This window comes from Gallinula chloropus (assembly GCF_964237585.1).
Source record: "Gallinula chloropus genome assembly, chromosome: 17".
In the NCBI taxonomy this organism is placed as follows: Eukaryota; Metazoa; Chordata; class Aves; order Gruiformes; family Rallidae; genus Gallinula; species Gallinula chloropus.
The window spans coordinates 4,327,522-4,342,958 of NC_140102.1; the positions used below are offsets into that span (position 1 = coordinate 4,327,522).

At 51.7% G+C, this 15,437-nt stretch overlaps 1 protein-coding gene across 1 annotated transcript in view; it reads left to right on the forward strand.

The window, feature by feature from the left end:
• Positions 1–15,437, forward strand: part of NCOR2 (nuclear receptor corepressor 2) — a 245,299-nt gene that overhangs the window by 142,848 nt on the left and 87,014 nt on the right. Inside the window, exons 8-9 of the mRNA XM_084272224.1 lie at positions 1,893–1,945; positions 11,784–11,850. Coding sequence (XP_084128350.1) covers positions 1,893–1,945; positions 11,784–11,850 — 120 coding nt within the window. The remainder of the gene's footprint in view (positions 1–1,892; positions 1,946–11,783; positions 11,851–15,437) is intronic.

Here is a 15,437-nt window from a genome sequence, read left to right on the forward strand (position 1 = left end):
TGTCCTGCTTGTCCCCTCTCCTCTGCCCTGGCACTGCCAGCACAGGGTGACCTGGTGGCTCCTTGCAGATGTCTCCTGGCAGACTTGCAGCCCTCTGTCCCCTCGTAGGGTGGCAGATGCCCAAACTCTGCCCACAGCCCTCCTGGGAGGCAGCAGGTCATCTCACCACATCTGTCTGCCTGGGCTCCTCTGCCGGCTTCTTCCATGTGGGATCCCTTGTGCTTCCCCAGCCAAGAGGGCCACATCCAGAAAAAGAAGCTGATGACCCACTGGTGCCAAGATGCAGCTATGGTGGGCTACAGGGATGCAGTGATGGGCTACAGAGAGTAGGGAGAGATGCCTCTGGTCTCCATTCTGTGCAGGTGGATGAGGCTGTGGGAGAGGTGCAGTAGTGTCTGGACAGCGCAGGCAGGCTTGGCTGGCAGCGAGCTGCTGTTCCAAGGGATGGGGAGATGCTGTGGAGGAGGTGAGGATAACACCTTCTCCAAACTGGAGGAGAAAGGGACCTGCAGGTCCTGTCCCAGCCAGGGCTGCTCTTCTGATTCAGCAGATGTTCAGCAGATGTTCTGCTCTTTTCCTGTGTTTAATCTGAGATGAAATTGAGTGGACCCAGAGCATAGCCTCAGCCATACAACCACAATAGAACAGTGAGCTGGTTCTTATGTAGCCATGGCCAGAATGCTGTCTTCAACCAGCACCTGCCCATCACACATCTTTCTGCTGGAGTCTGGCCACAAATGTTCATTACTCACAGCCCATTCAGTGGAAGCCTGTGGAGGAGCTGCTTGAAAACCTGAGAGATGATGCAGTTGGAAAGGAGCTGCGCTCATTAAGCACCCAGTTGCTAACGATGATTGGACCATGGCAAGCTTTTGCTTGGTACACTCCTGGGAACCTTCTCACCAGCTTCTCTGTAACTAGAAGAGTGTTGAAGGGCTTGATCCCAAGCACCCTGTCAGCCTTCTGACATGGACACAGCTGGTGGCAGCTCCTGGAGCTGGGTGGGACTGAGCGTGGTCTCTGTGGCACCTCTCCCTTCCAGAGGTGGGACTCTGTATGATGGTGGGTTCCCTGAGGGCACACCACCCTGCAGATGGGAAGGGAGAAGTAGTGGCGGAGCGATGGCCTGAAGGTGACCAGGGATGGATCAAGCTCTCCTGACTCCCCATGGAAGGATGTCCCCACTGAGGGTGTGAGGGGCGGGACACCTTATGATGGATGCTGACATCTGGTCTTGGTCTCCAAAGGGCAGTTCTGGGGCAAAACACTTGTCTTCCCAGAGCCCCTCCTGAGGCACAGACAGGAGCATCACTCTACACACGGGTGCCGAAGGGTTGCAGCGACTTGCTCGGGGCTGGCGGGAAGAACCCACCTCCCCTTGGCCTTTCTGGACACCTCAGTGACAAACCTTTGTCCTGCCTGTACTTACCTGGCTTCCTGTGGGAGCTCAGGCAGGCTTTCGCCGCGTAGACATAACAATTTGCAGCGCACAGCCTGTCTCTTCCCGCTCCCCAAGCCCCCCTTTCCCCCTCGCCTCCCCCGTGTCATATGTTCCCAGGCGCAGTGCGTTTTTCAGGCGCTGAATAACAACCACACGTTGGCTGCCGGGCCCCTGTTTGTGTGGATTACGTCGCAAATTGCTTGTTGGGAGCCAGCTCGCTGAGCGCTGCCTGCCCTCCCACGGGCTGAGCCGGGATGCACCGTGACTCAAACGGTGCTGCCGGGAGCCAGCACCCTCCCGTACGCCCGGGGAGTGGGGCTGAGGGCGGGCTGAGGGCTGCAGGGGTGGGGAATATGGGAACCTGCACCCAGGCGGCTGCGCTTCGGATGGGTTGAAGTTTCTAAATGTCAGGCTGTACCACTTATGCTTTCATTTTTCTTCTTTATTTCAGCCATTATACAACCAGCCTTCAGACACCAGGCAGTACCATGAAAACATTAAAATGTAAGTATGTGGCAATAAAAGGCTCTTTTAAATGTCAGGTTGGGCATCAGGCTGGAGCGGGAGGGATGCGAGCTCGCTCCCGGAGCCCAATGAAAGCTGCTGATGAATCGAGCATCTCTTTAGAGCTGGGGTTTCGCTGCTCAGGGTGCCTGAAGCACAAAGCAGCTCCAGGAGTCGGGTGGTTGGAAGCAGGAGCTTCAGAGAGATGCTGAAAGTGCTGTTTGATTTTGCTCCTGGGGGGGTGGACGTGGATCCTGCCTGGTCTCTTGGCATTTCCCCAGCAAGCACTCATCTTGGGTGCTTTCTTCTGTGTTGGGTGCACACCGAAGTAAGAAATCAGCTGCCTCTGTGTGTGTGTGTGTGTGTGTGTCTGTGTGTGTTTGCATGTGGGAGAGATGAGGTAAAATGAAAAGTCACAATTACAATTAGATTTTCCTGAAGCACCTCTTGAATGTCTTAATAACAACTGGTTATTTCAAAGATACTTCCCGAGACTTAGCAATCACCTAATTTCATTTATCACCTCGATACACGATTTAATCATCAACCTGCATTTAATAACCACAGCGACTTCCTGAGCATAGAAGCAATATAAGAGATAATGAGAATAGTGATAATTGTCACTATTGTTGGAAATTTAAAAGTCAAACCAGATCTGAAACTTTTCTCTGCCGTGAGTGAACCAATGATTGCTCTGGGCTGCCTGTTTTGGTAGGAGCTTGGTCATAGGGTCATAATAATCTTTAATAATCATTTAACAAAAGTTAATAGTCTTTTGCTTTTCAGCTGTGTGTTAATTGATGCTGGGGGGGTTATAGGGGAAGAGCTGACGTAGCTCTGCTGTCTGGTTCCATCGCAGGGAAGCGCGGTTGGTGCTGGCAGTGTGTAGATGCTGGCTGTCCCCAAGGCTGCTGGGAGGAGGAGGAGGGTTTGGTGATGTGACCCTGTGCTCTCTGCCCAGCCCAGCTGGGTTCCTGCTCCACCCAAAGCTTCCTGTGTCATCCAGACAAGGCACTTGCTGTAAAACATTCAAACCCCAGCGTCACCCCGAGCCCTTCAGTTCCCACAGGGCACAGGCACGCTGCCAGCCCTGGGTGCTGGTACCCTAAACACAAGGGTCATGTCTGGATACTCAGTGTTGGCATGGGTGCTGTGCATCAGCCCGAGGTGCTGCTGTGCCATGCACCCCTGGGACATGGAGCATTGTCTCCCAGAGGTAGGTAGGGAGAGCAAGCAGGTGTGAAGTCACTGGGAACTCAGTGTTTTTCCAGCAGCACAGGAATCCTAATAGCTTTTTGCTTCCAGGTGTTTCCTTTGTGCCTTGTGCCTTTGCTCCTGGTCTGTGTTGGCACAAGTTTTGGGCAAGGACTGACCCCTGGGGGCTGTGACCTGGGTCTCCTGGCATTTCAGTGCTCTGGTCGCTGTCTTTGGTGGGCATACTTCCCTCCAGCCCACCCACCTCTCAAGTGTGCTTTTCTAGCTGCAAAAAGGTAAAAAAAGCAAACAAAACCAGTGCCACCCCCTCCAGTTCACTGATCCAACGCAGGACTCACAAAGTAGGTGATGATTGTACTGTTGGGAGAGGCAGCGCTGCCTGGCAGAGGGTCTGTGCTCCCCGCAGGTTTGCAGCCCCCTGGCTTTGGGTGTCTGTTTTGCCATCGGTTCAGGGGGTTGTGGCTGCTAAACCACCTTGTGCTGCACCAAGTGGCGGCCCAAGGAGGTGCCCCCCGCGATGCTCACAGTGACGCTGGCACCGGCAGCATGTGGCGGTCGCTGTCTGTCAGGGATCCCCAGCACTGCTCATCTCTCAAAGGGCTCCACGAGCTGGGCACCCCAAGGGCTGATGTCGAGCTGAATCGCTAGTTTTGTCCTTGAAAGGAGGAGTTAAAGTAGATCCAGATACTTCACCCACTCTCCGTTCCCCTGCCAGTATCTGTGGGTTTGCCATCCCATTTTCCTGTGATTTAAATGATTTCCTGTCCTTGGCTGCTGCCTGGAAGATGGGTACAAATGAGAGGGAAACGACTGCGGTAACGAGACGTGAAATGCCATCAAACCAGGTCCCCATGCCGTGGGTGCAGGCGTTCCTCTCCATCCCTTCTGCTCCACGCATCCATAGGGTTATCCCAATCCAGGCAGTGGCGGTGATAGACCAAGGAGAGGTTGGAGCAGGCAGGCTTGGGGTTAATGTTCACTGTGATTAATGCTGGAAAAAAGAATGGGAAGGAAACCACACGTTTTAATGAAAAGCCTCCGTCTCCTGCTTCCAGCAACCTCGCAATTAGCTGCTGGTTATTGATGCCAGCCGAGTGCATTTACAGATCTAGGTCAGCAAAAGGTCTTTGAGCGATCCGAGCTCCAGATGTTCACTGCTTTTCACCGTGGGCCTGTCTCAAAGGTCCTGGGGTCTGAACTGCACTTTGCTACTTGTTGGTAGACGTGCAGAGACGTTGGTTGTCCTATTCTCACATCTCCTGTGGCCCTGCTGCAGATTAAAGGATGTTTGGATGCTTGGGAAGCACATCCAATGGGAAGATTTCACTGATCCTTCCAAGCAGATAATCTGAGGCCCTCTGACCAAGGGGAAGAGCAATTCACCTTCTCTGTTATGACCAAATCACACCTGGATCCTCAAATCCTTCCTCCAACTTCTCCACAGGCTGCATTCCAAGACATTTTTGTTCTTTCCTTGTATTTAATATATTTGTGCCTTTCTGGTGTGGAAGAGCAGCTTCAGCTGGGGAGTGTGGAGCTGGCTGGTCCAGCAGGAGACAGAGTAAATCCTCAGTGGGCTGGGAAGCATCGGCCACAGAGCACCGGAGGGACAACTGTAGATGATGTATAGATAATTATAGATTCTGCTTTGCCAGGGTGTAATTGGATGTGGATTCTTGGGAGCAGTTCCACAGATGCAGCTGGGATGAAAAACCCTTTCCACAGGTGGCTGGAAAATCACCTGGTTGGGATTCTGGCCACAAAACCTCTCTGCACGCTGGCTTGGCTGTCCTGAATAGAAGCTGCTCCCACGTGAAGCCGGTTTGGATCCTCCTACCTGGGCACAGGATGATGGCTGAGCTGTTCCTATTCACAAATCCTTTATTTTTTTCTTCTTGTTAAACATTTCCTAGGGTGGATTTTTACCCACCCCCCCTCAGTTGAATGTTTGCAAGCATCAGTGGGAAGGCATTTGAATATCCCAAAGCCAGGATTCCTCGATTTCTCCACAGCGATACTCTCCGCCTTGCAACACTAGTTTAATTCTTCCTGCTTGCTTGCTTTGCTTTTCAGTTGGGATGAGTCACTTATGCTAATAGAGCTGACTGGGGAGTTCAGGGGAGAATTTCTGCTCTTACTAAAACACTGCTGGTCTCTTCTTTTCCTGGAGTTTTATGGCCTGTCTCCTATTCACTACAGTTAAAATTAATTTCATGCCCCAGTTCATTCCGGTGTTTGCAGCTTCAAAAGCTTTTAAGTCCTATTTAGCTGCCTCTCCCTGCTCTGTTACTCGTCTGCTCGGGTCCCTTTGGTTCACCTGTGAGAGCAGCTTCCAGCAAGCCTGGTTAATTTTGTATGCTGCATCTGCCACCCGGGCTGAGGCTCCTTCAAGTGGTTTGTGCCAAAGCCTTGACCTACCTTTCATGGGACCGTTGTCCCTTCTGTTTGAAATACCTGCTTCCTTGGAGGGAAGGGCTCTGCCACGCTCCCATCGAGGAGGTGGAGGGTGAGATGGTGTTTGGTGCTCCTGTTTTCATAGGGATGGGGTGAGATTTATCCAGGCCTGGAGGTTGGTGGCTCTGCCTTGTGGCAGGGGGGTCGGAAGTCTATGATCCTTGGGGTCCCTTCCAACTCAGACCAGTCTATGATTCTATGATTTGCCCTTGTTGTGTCTTGAGGTGTGAATATTTGGGCTTTGCCATGCATCTGCAGGTTCCTCCAGGATGCATTGCAGTGGGACTGCTTGAATGATTCCACACCAGGCAGGGGGGTTGGAAAGACTCCTTAGTTTGGGGTTTTTCTTCAGATTTTGCTGAAATACAGCAGCAAACACAGAGGATGCTCATGCAGCCCATGTCCTGTATCAGTGTTCTACTGGCTGGATGTGTGTAGATGAGACCCACGCTTCCCTCCCTGCCGTGGGAGCGGTTTAGTGTCTTCCCCAGCCTCCTGGCACCAAAGATATTAACCTCCTGTCCTCAGAGTGTTTGAAAAATGACAAGATGCTGTTCACGTGAGCGGGATCAATTACCTGCTGTCTACCTGGAGAGATACCCTCCGAGGGGGCCTTCATCTCTACGGCAGGAGACTCCTGCTCGGTCAGCCATGAAAAACAGCCCGGTAGGACTCCCCTCCACCTCCCTTCCTGAAGCAGTCATCTTGAAATCATAGTGGGATTCATGCTTGAAAGCAAAACATGAGCTTCTAAGCCTTGAAAAAGCAGACAGAAGGAAAACCAAAAAGCCCAGGGTTGGTATGTGCAAGGTGGCACACACAGGGTTCACCCTACACCAGAATACAGAGTTTTTGGGGTGAAACGGGGTTAAAACACATCAAGAGCTTGGTGTGGTTCCGGGTTTCTTGCCTGTTTGTGCAGATCCAGCAGCAGCAAATCTGTGCCTGCCTTTAATGTTTGTTCTTTTGGGTGGCTATCTGCAGCCCGTGGTTGGGGTTATTTCGGGGGGACGATGATGAGGAAGAAGAAACTTCACAGAATCAAAAGCTGAGGGCTGGATTTTTAGGGAGGTTTAGGGGCTTCTTGAATATCTTTTTCTTTCTGAAACGCCTCTCCCCTTTCTCCCAAAAGAGCAGAACAGCTTTCTCCTGAAAACCTGCTAACTGTGGCTTTCCAAATCACTTGTCACTTTGGAAAATTTAAGTCATCTTTTCATTACTGGCTGTTTAGGGGTTTTAGTAGCATTGGATTGCCTCTAAATTCGTAGTTGAAGCCTGACATGTAACATAAATGCTCTTCCAAACCCTGTCATTACTAATGCATTCTCTTTCAGGTCTTTTTATTAGCGCTTATAGACATTTTCCTCATTAGAAATTCACCTAGCAGCTCCCCGCTCATCCCATTCAAGGTTTCTCATCTCTTTTATTCTCTCTCGGCGTGTGCTAGGGCAGAAGTATTACCTTGTGATGAATTACTGAATGATGGAGACACACACTGCAACCTTCTGCTGCTTTCTCTTGCCAGTGAAAAGGCAAGAACTGGTTTTGTGGGAGTTATCTTGCAACGCTTGGGCTTGCAATGTCAGCTTGGGTTTCAAGCGAAGGCATAGGGTGCATGCTAGACCGATGGCCAGAAGTGCTTCTGCACCCACTCTTGTCTCATTTGGACCTAAGGTCGTGGGTGCTAAAGGGGATGGGCGTGAATTTCCCATCCAATGTTAAGAGCTGACCCAAGGGAGTCACTGGAGGATGTTGTCAGGAACGCCTTCAGAAGGAGGTGGGACCTGGACCAGGCTGTGCTGGGAGGCTGGCTGGGGCAGGCTAGTGTGACTAGCTGCCTGTGCTTGCAAAGGCATCTTATCTTCTTCATGAATTACAGCCATGACTTTGAACCTCCAAAGCTGAATGGGTTTTGGACCTGCAGGGCTGGGAGATATCCACCTGAATAGCTTCTGTCTCTTCAGTGTGGTTTCTGGGCTCAGCCTACCTGCCTGTTAGGGACCTCTGCTGCTCTTTTTTCATGGGCATCAATGGTGCTGGGGGTTTAGTCCATCCTAGTGCTCCAGGGCTCTGGGGTGAATTAACTGAAGATCTGCTTTGCTTCTCTAAAAGTGCTCCTGGGGATTGCAGGGGAGCCTCTCCGGACAGCTGGCTGTGTGGCAGCCTGCCCTGCCTTAGGGTTAGTAGGTTACAGCTAGGAGCAGCTGGAGCCATGTGTGCTGACCCTTTTGGAGCAAGGACATCACTGGGCGTGATGACCCATGCGCAGGGTGACCTGCCCCCTGCTCTCTCTGCTGGGCATCTCACAGCTGGAGGGGTTGGGAATTGGTGACCCCCCCAGCTACAGCTGGGCATCCTGGCATCAGCAATGATGCGTAGGAGCAGGCATACCTGGGGACACACAGCTGCGCCGGGTGTGCTCTCTGTCGCCTTGGGGCTGGTTTCACCTTGGAGCCTCCTTGCTGTGCTCCTTGAGTCCCATGGTTCCCACATCTCCTGTCTCACTGGCAGTGCTTTGTTTGGCTGGAGCTGCCAGGAGGCTCCTCCATGTCCCAGCCTTGCCTGCATGATCAATCCCACCATACAATGGCTTCACCAGCTGCTCACTGCCTCCTTGCCATCGCTTTTTGCAGGCTTGATCCCTACTTTGTTTGCACTGGCTGTTTGATGAAAGGCGTTCCTGTGTAATTAAATACCCCTGATTAGTTTTGATCAAATAGCAAACTTCCTTTCATCTCCTCTTGCACCGGCTGAAGGTCTCTGTGGGCAGGCTCGGCCAGGTGTGCTGCAGTGCATCAGCTCTTTGTGTCCTTGGGAATTTTATCCCAGGGCTTTGGCAGTGTCCACACGTGCGTACACACCAGCACCGACGCACATGCCTGCGCGCACATCCTTTTCAGATCTCAGCCTCCGGAAGGATCGGAGCCAAGTCGTTCGGGTGGACCTGAGCCAAGGAACTCAAAAGTCAGAGTTATGGGTTTGAGCCTTGACTGGCTCCATTGTGAAAGCCAAAAAAACAAAACAACCTCGTGCTAAACCAGTTAAGGTGGAAGCGACTGGTCCCGTGGGGCTCCCTTAGCTTTGCTTGGAGTAGGAGGTGCAGTTTGCACAGTGGTTTGGAGGGCGGCTCTGAGAACCATGCTCAGGTGTGGGGCTCAGCAGTTAGGTCTGTGGGACTGTGGGGTGAGGATGAGTTCTGCAAGGATGAAAAGCTTTTGCAGAATGGCACCCAGAGTTATGGATAGTATTTGAATCCCATTTCCTGTGCTGGTGGCAGGTGACATCAAGCATCAGGTTTTGCTTGATTGGTTTACCCGGTTTGATCTCCTGCCTGTTGGTGCTGGTGAGGAAGTGCTGAGCTCCCCCCAGGTTGCAGCTCATTTCAGGTTGGTGCCTGGTACTGGGGCTCTTGCTCCACTCATCCAGTTGATACCTGCCCCCTAATACAGGGCACTTGCTGCTCCTGAGAGCTTCTGCCACCCTGGACTGCAAACAGGGCTGTGATGTGGGCAAACCCCTGAATCACTCCCAGACTCTGCGGCAAGCTCAGTGTGCCTTTGCCCTGCAGGGGTGATGGAAGGAGCAGGGAAGGTGCAGGACAAGCTTCTCCGGTGACCAAAGGGCTGGAATAGCTTTTGGCACAGAGAAGGTAACTGGATGTGGTGTCCTGACCTTGGAGAAGAGCTGCCTTCAGAGGGAAGTGGTAGACTGGGGCTATGCTGAAGTAGGAGAGTGGGAAATGCGTACTGACAGTGTCATTGCAGCCAGTGCTGGGGGATGCTACGTGAAGCTGAGACCCCACCAGAAAGGAAGGTCTGTGTGCATCAGGGAGCTGTGGAGCCCACGGCTGCGGGGAGGGCAGAAATGTGGATGAGCTCCAGCAGTGATTACATGAATTATTGACCTCAAGGATGGGATGTGCCATCTGGCAGCCCCTGAACACCAGCTCGCAGGAGCTGGATGGGCTCTGTGTTTCGCTGGGGCTATCTCAGCCTGCCCCTTAGCATCAGCATGGGGACACCGCGGAGGGCTGGGCAGGGAACTCCTGTGCCTTCCCAATCCGGTGCTGTGCGTGATGTGCCAGGCCAGCAATACTCAAAACTGTCCACAAGAGTCACTGTTGCTTTATCTAAGGAACCTCTTCTGCCTGATTTCTTCACCCATGGAGCCTCCACGTTCAGGTCTCCATCCCTGATGCTTTTAAGCCTATAAATCCAGAGCCGCAAGGATTCAGGTTACCAAGGAAGAGGAGGATGATGATGAAGGAGCCACCTTCCCCGTGTGCTACTCCAGGCTGGTTATTTCTGTGCAAGACTCCCAGCAGACATCCCTTACCTCCTGCCCGTGCTGCAGGAGTTGTGCTTGGCTCTTGGCTTTGCCCAGGGAGCACAGCGTGTGCTTCAGAGCCGGTGGCCCGAATTAACCTCTCTCCGAATGGTTTCCAAGTAACAGTGGCACAGGGAGCAAGATAAACTGTGAAGCCTATTTATATTTACCAGGATTGTATTAACCTCTGAAAGGTTGACCTTACACAGGGAGAAAAAAAAAGTGCCAAAAACATTTAGGGCATTGAAGGGGTTTTGTTGTTGTTGTTAATCCTTTGGCTCTTTGATTACTCCAGCCTTGGTGATGCTAAACACACACCGATGGTAAACACACACCGCCTTTCAAGGCATTCCTGATTTTTGCAGCTGCAGAGCCATTAAGGCTTTGCCTGGATTAGCACTTTCAAGGTCAGCTGTGATGCAAAACTCAAGGCAACCCATCAGCTGCGTAAGAGCTGCTCATTTTCTTCATTTACTCTCCTGTTGCCTTGATAACTCGCACAGCAGATCTGGGACCCCTGTAGAGCAGATCCCAGACTGCTGTGCAGCGTTTCCTTGCAGGATCATTGTCCTTCCCAGTATGTGCCAGTGTGTGGTTTAGTGGTGCTGCAAGAAGAGAGCTTGAAATGTGAAAGGTTTTGATATTTTCTGTGATGTTCTCTAAATTCAGCCAGCACCCTCTGCCCCTTCCTGAACGGTCTCTTCTGCTGGTGCTAAGGTTTAGGGATTTATGGGGGAAAGAGGGTGTTTCTCCCCACCCCACTGGTCAGGTAGGGAAGGGAATGAGGAAGGAGTGAGGGTGTCTTTTCATTCCACTAAATCCTACAGAAATGCCTCAGTGAGGCTGTTAAGCTCCCGATCAGTAATTACACGCTGCAGCTCTGCCTTTAATTGGGATAAAAGACTTAAGGAAACTCCTTTGCCCCTGGTCTCTACCTTCTACCTAGAGATCTTACTGCTGTGAATGTTAGGAGCAGCAGCCAGTCCTGGGAGCTCATGCATCCTTTCCAACCCCTTTCTGCCTTGGTGCTGCTTCTCTTGGAGCCGTTATTTCATGCTGTCTTTGGAAAGTAGAAAGAAGAAGAAACCAGGAGGATGTCAGGGCAGGCACTGGGTTGGTTGTGGTTGCAGGGGCTGGTTTCTCTCCTGAGGTCCCAATTCTGCAAGTGGCTGAACGTTTCTGGAGGGTTTGTTTGCAGCTTTGTTAGGCATGGCTCCAAGAAAGCAAGAGGTTAGGAGATATGTGCTGCAAGCCCTGCTGCAATCCTGCCCTTTTATCAGCGTCTCGAAGCCCAGGGGGTGAGCAATCCCTTGGGAGTGTGTGTGTGTGTGTGTGTGTGTGTGCTGACATCTTCCTCTCTGCTGGCCTTGGGGACCAGGGTGGCTTCGGGTGGCCTTTTCTCCATGCAGGGGGCGTAGAGCTTGGCCTGAGCCCCCCAACTCTTGGAATCTTGGAACCCCATTAGGTTTTATGCAGATTGAAACATAAAAATAATCAAGCAACAGCCTGGCCCGTGGATAGATAGGGAGCTGAACATCTGCCTGCGTTCAGCGCTGAGCACATGGCAAATGCTGGCAGATTTGGGGGGTTGTGAATTTAGTTCTCAACCTTAGTCCTGGTTTTACCAACAGATGTGGGTGCTGTTCCTTCTCTCAGAGGGTTTGTGGGTCTTTGGCTAAAGCTGGCGCCAGCTCCCCAGATAATCACGTTTGCTGCTCTGAGCTTGATGCAATCCTGAGTTAAGGTGGAAATTGCGCCGCGAGCTCCTTGGGGAGCGGGGAGAGCCAGGCTTTGGATCTGAGCCGCCTCGTTAATTGGATCTCATCTGTTTTCCCCTTTACAGAAACCAGGCAATGCGGAAAAAGTTAATTTTGTACTTCAAGAGGAGAAATCATGCGCGCAAACAGTGGGTAAGTGACTCCCCTTTGCCTTGTTTTAGATGTATAAAGCAGCGTCATTTATTACGTGAGCAAGGAAAGGATGTCGGCCAGTGGAGAAGTGCCCGTGCTCCGTGCTGTGCTTTACTTGTTGCATTGCTGTGGCATCTCTTGATCTTCAAACCACTTGGGTGTAAAGGAGAGGTCCCCAGTCCTGCTGCAGGCAGCGTCTCCCTCCACAAGTACCCCCTGAAGAGCAAACACACAGGCTTGGCTTAATCACAACAGAGCCCTTGGTTGATCTCGGAGAGCCCGTTGGCAGCAGAAAGGTCTATTTTAGGAGTAAATGAACCCTAAGAGAGGTGTGAAACAAGCTGACTGTGCTTCTGATAAATGGGTTGAAGACTCATCTGACTTTCCAGCTGACCACAGAGTGATGCTCTAGGAATTTGTGGTTTCAAACAAAAGTCAAGCCCTGCCCAGTTCATTTCTTTGCCTGTGGGGTAGTCCTGGTGTCCTTCAAGGAGAGGGTTTGTGGGGAAGGTGGGGTTTATTATGAGACTTCAAAGGTATTTGTGCAAGTCCCAAGTCAATAGAGAAAGTTCAGGTGGGATTTACAGAAGTTGCATGTTTTCGGTGCTGACGGTTGCCTGCGGTAGTTGCCAGTGGGATCTGGGAGCCGAAACCAGCACAGAAGGGGAAATGGCAGAAGCAACCACTGGCCCCCACTGGGAAGGTGGATTTTGCAGTGTCTTTCTGTGAAGGGTGATTCAGTTCATGACACGTGGCTTTGTGTTTTACATGGAAGTTTTAAATGCCAGTTCCCAACTTGGTGTCTCCGCTCTGGGGCGGGCTCACAGGTGTCAGTTCCCAATGGTGAGGGTTTTCTCAGGGTCTTTGGAGTTGGTTTTGGACAGAAATGCTCCAGCTGGGAGGAGTTGTTGGGAAAATTCAAAATAATGAGCCCGGGAAGTGGCTTGAAGGCTCTGCATTGGAAAGTAGCTTTTGATATGGACACTTCTGAGCCAGTGATCAAATTATTTTCTTAATGATGGTGAATAAAGTCCTGGCCCTTTTCTTGCCCATGCTTTGATTTCCCCTTCCCCATTTTTTAGCACAAAAAGCCATAGAACTTGCACCCAGAGGGGTGGTTGTGTCTCCCCTTTGTTTCCATATCCCTGTTTTAGTCTTTTCCACAATAAAACTTCTTCAGGGGTTCTAGCAAGGAGCTGCAGGACTTAACGCCTTCACCCTGCCACGGCTCAGGGTGCCTCTCCCTCTGCAGCCGAGGACTTCTGCAGTTGTGGGGAGTGGATCAATATTCCCTTCCTCAAAAAAAAAAAAGGATTGCAAAGGATCACATGTTTTTATTGAAACCAGAAGGGAAGTGCCCAGGAGCTGCTTTTTGGTGGAAACGCCCGGTTACGGCACCGAATCTCCAGCTCTCTGCTTTGTCGGGAGCAGTGAGGAGGGGAAAGGTTGGGTTAGTTGGCAAGAGCACAGTTCCTAAATTACAGCTTGTGGTGAAGTTGCCTGTCATGCAAAATAGGTGTGTTTCTGCCAGCCAGTTTATTCCATGTCCTTGAGAGGGGATTTTTCAGTTTAGGGAAGCGTTTTGCCTATTCTACAAAACAGGCACCATACGGTTGCTGAATTTGCAGAGTGGCTGCGTTTGCTGATTCTGTTTGCAGAATGGGTATGCTTAGCTATTTTTCTGCCTATTTTGTAGCAGACCCTATTTTTAGCAAAGCTCATCTACGTTGCCAGCATTTCTTTCTGGCTCTTTTACTTTCTGGGGTATTGTTGCTTCTCAGGGCTGGCTGGAGCAAGGTTTAGAGCTTGGTCCCTGAGGGGTCCGGCCCCGAGAGCCTCACCAGAGGATCTGCAGAGCTTTCTGCTGCCTCCACTGAAGTTGGCACAGCAGAAGACATTAAATTTCCATCAGAGGGGTGATGTTAAAAGAGAGAGAGAAGGGTAAAGGGAGCTGGTTTGGCTGTAAGAGGTTTATCTCCATCAGCAACGGAAACAAAACCGTGGGGCTTGCATAGGAATTGGGCTGGTTCCTCCTGTCACCTTCGCTCTTCCCCTCCCCTGCGAAGAGCTGCTCCGTTCCCTGGAGCTGTGAGAGCGTGGGCTGCGGGAGGGCTCGGGCTTGGCACAGCCTCCCAACTGCCTTCAGCTGCTACGGCGGCGTTACTATTCATCCATTTTTAGATACGCATGTCAAGTCCGATTTGGCTCAGCATCACTTACTTGTGTGATTGAGAGGCTGATGGGCTGGTGAGCCCAGGCGGGAAGGGGAGCAGAGGAAGCACCGATGCTAAAAGCCGGCACAGATGGTTACTCAGGAATGAACACGCTTGCTTAAGGCTGCTCAGAGGATGCTTGAAGAAGGAATAGATGCTTCTGATCCTGAGATGCCTGACCGGGAGCTTCTCCTGGTGATGGAGCTGTGAAGATTCGGGGAGCGCGCAGAGCTGTAAGGTGCCTGTAATCTTGGGGTGTGACAGATAGCAAAGAGTTGCAGGGAACACGTAGCACAGCCAGACCAAAAAGCACCAGACAAGGATGCTGCAGACCAGACCGGCTGCAGTGGGGTTGGAAGCTCACGTGACAGGAAGGATCTCTCTGCTCCGTGGTGGGAAGAGGCTTTCCAGATGCAAGTCAGGAGGGCTCACTCGCTCTGTAGCGAAGCTGTGCTCTGGAGGGCTGAGGAGTTGTGTGGACAGTGACTGTCGCCCCGCTGCCAGGGTGTGAGCTGCTGCAGGCATCAGCAGTGTCACGTTGACGTTGCTTTTCCCACCTGCAGATCCTGGTTGTGTCAGAGAGGAATTCTGGATAAAGCTTCCATCCAGTTGTCCCCAAGACTGGGTGAAAAAGAACAACAGCAGCTGTGCTGCTGGCTGTGAAGTAGCCCAGTGGCTGTGCCAGGCAGCTCTGCCGGGGCGATGGTGATGTGGGACCCAGCGCTGGCTCATTCCCAAGGGGAATGAAAGACCTTTCACAGCCTCCAGCTTCCCACCAGACCAAGCCCTGACACCGGGCTGTCCCCTGGCCATGCCGTGGGCTGGCATGTGGCACCGGCTACCAGCTGCTTCCCAGTCCTGAGGCTTGATAAACTTTCTGTTTATATTTTTAGCATTTTCCCAAATGCAGTGCTCTGATAGCAGGAGGATGTTGTGGATCCAGTGGTGGGATGAGAGCTCTTATTTTCAGGGGGCCGATAGCATCACTTCAGGAAGGGCGAAAACGCAGGAGCTGTGATTTCTCTGAGCTGTGGCAGTTTGTTGGCATTACCTATAGCTCCTTCCCTGCAGCATGAGATGCCCCTTGCTGGCTTTTATGGCATTTTTATTTTTGATCTCCTTCCTCGCTTTCATCTTGTGGCTGTTTCCTTTAGCTCCTGCCAAAACCTAAACATCTCTTGCACACCCATGTGGGACAGGAAAGCCTCTGGCTCTGGGTGTGCAAATGGGAATTAACTGATTTGCAGAGGCGAGTGTCAGTCTGCATCAGCTTTGGGGTTTGAGGTGCTTTGTTCACCCCACGTTATTCCTGAGGTGCCTCCAAAAGGCCACGGGGATCACAGAACGTGTTGCTGCGCTGGGGTTAATGCCAGG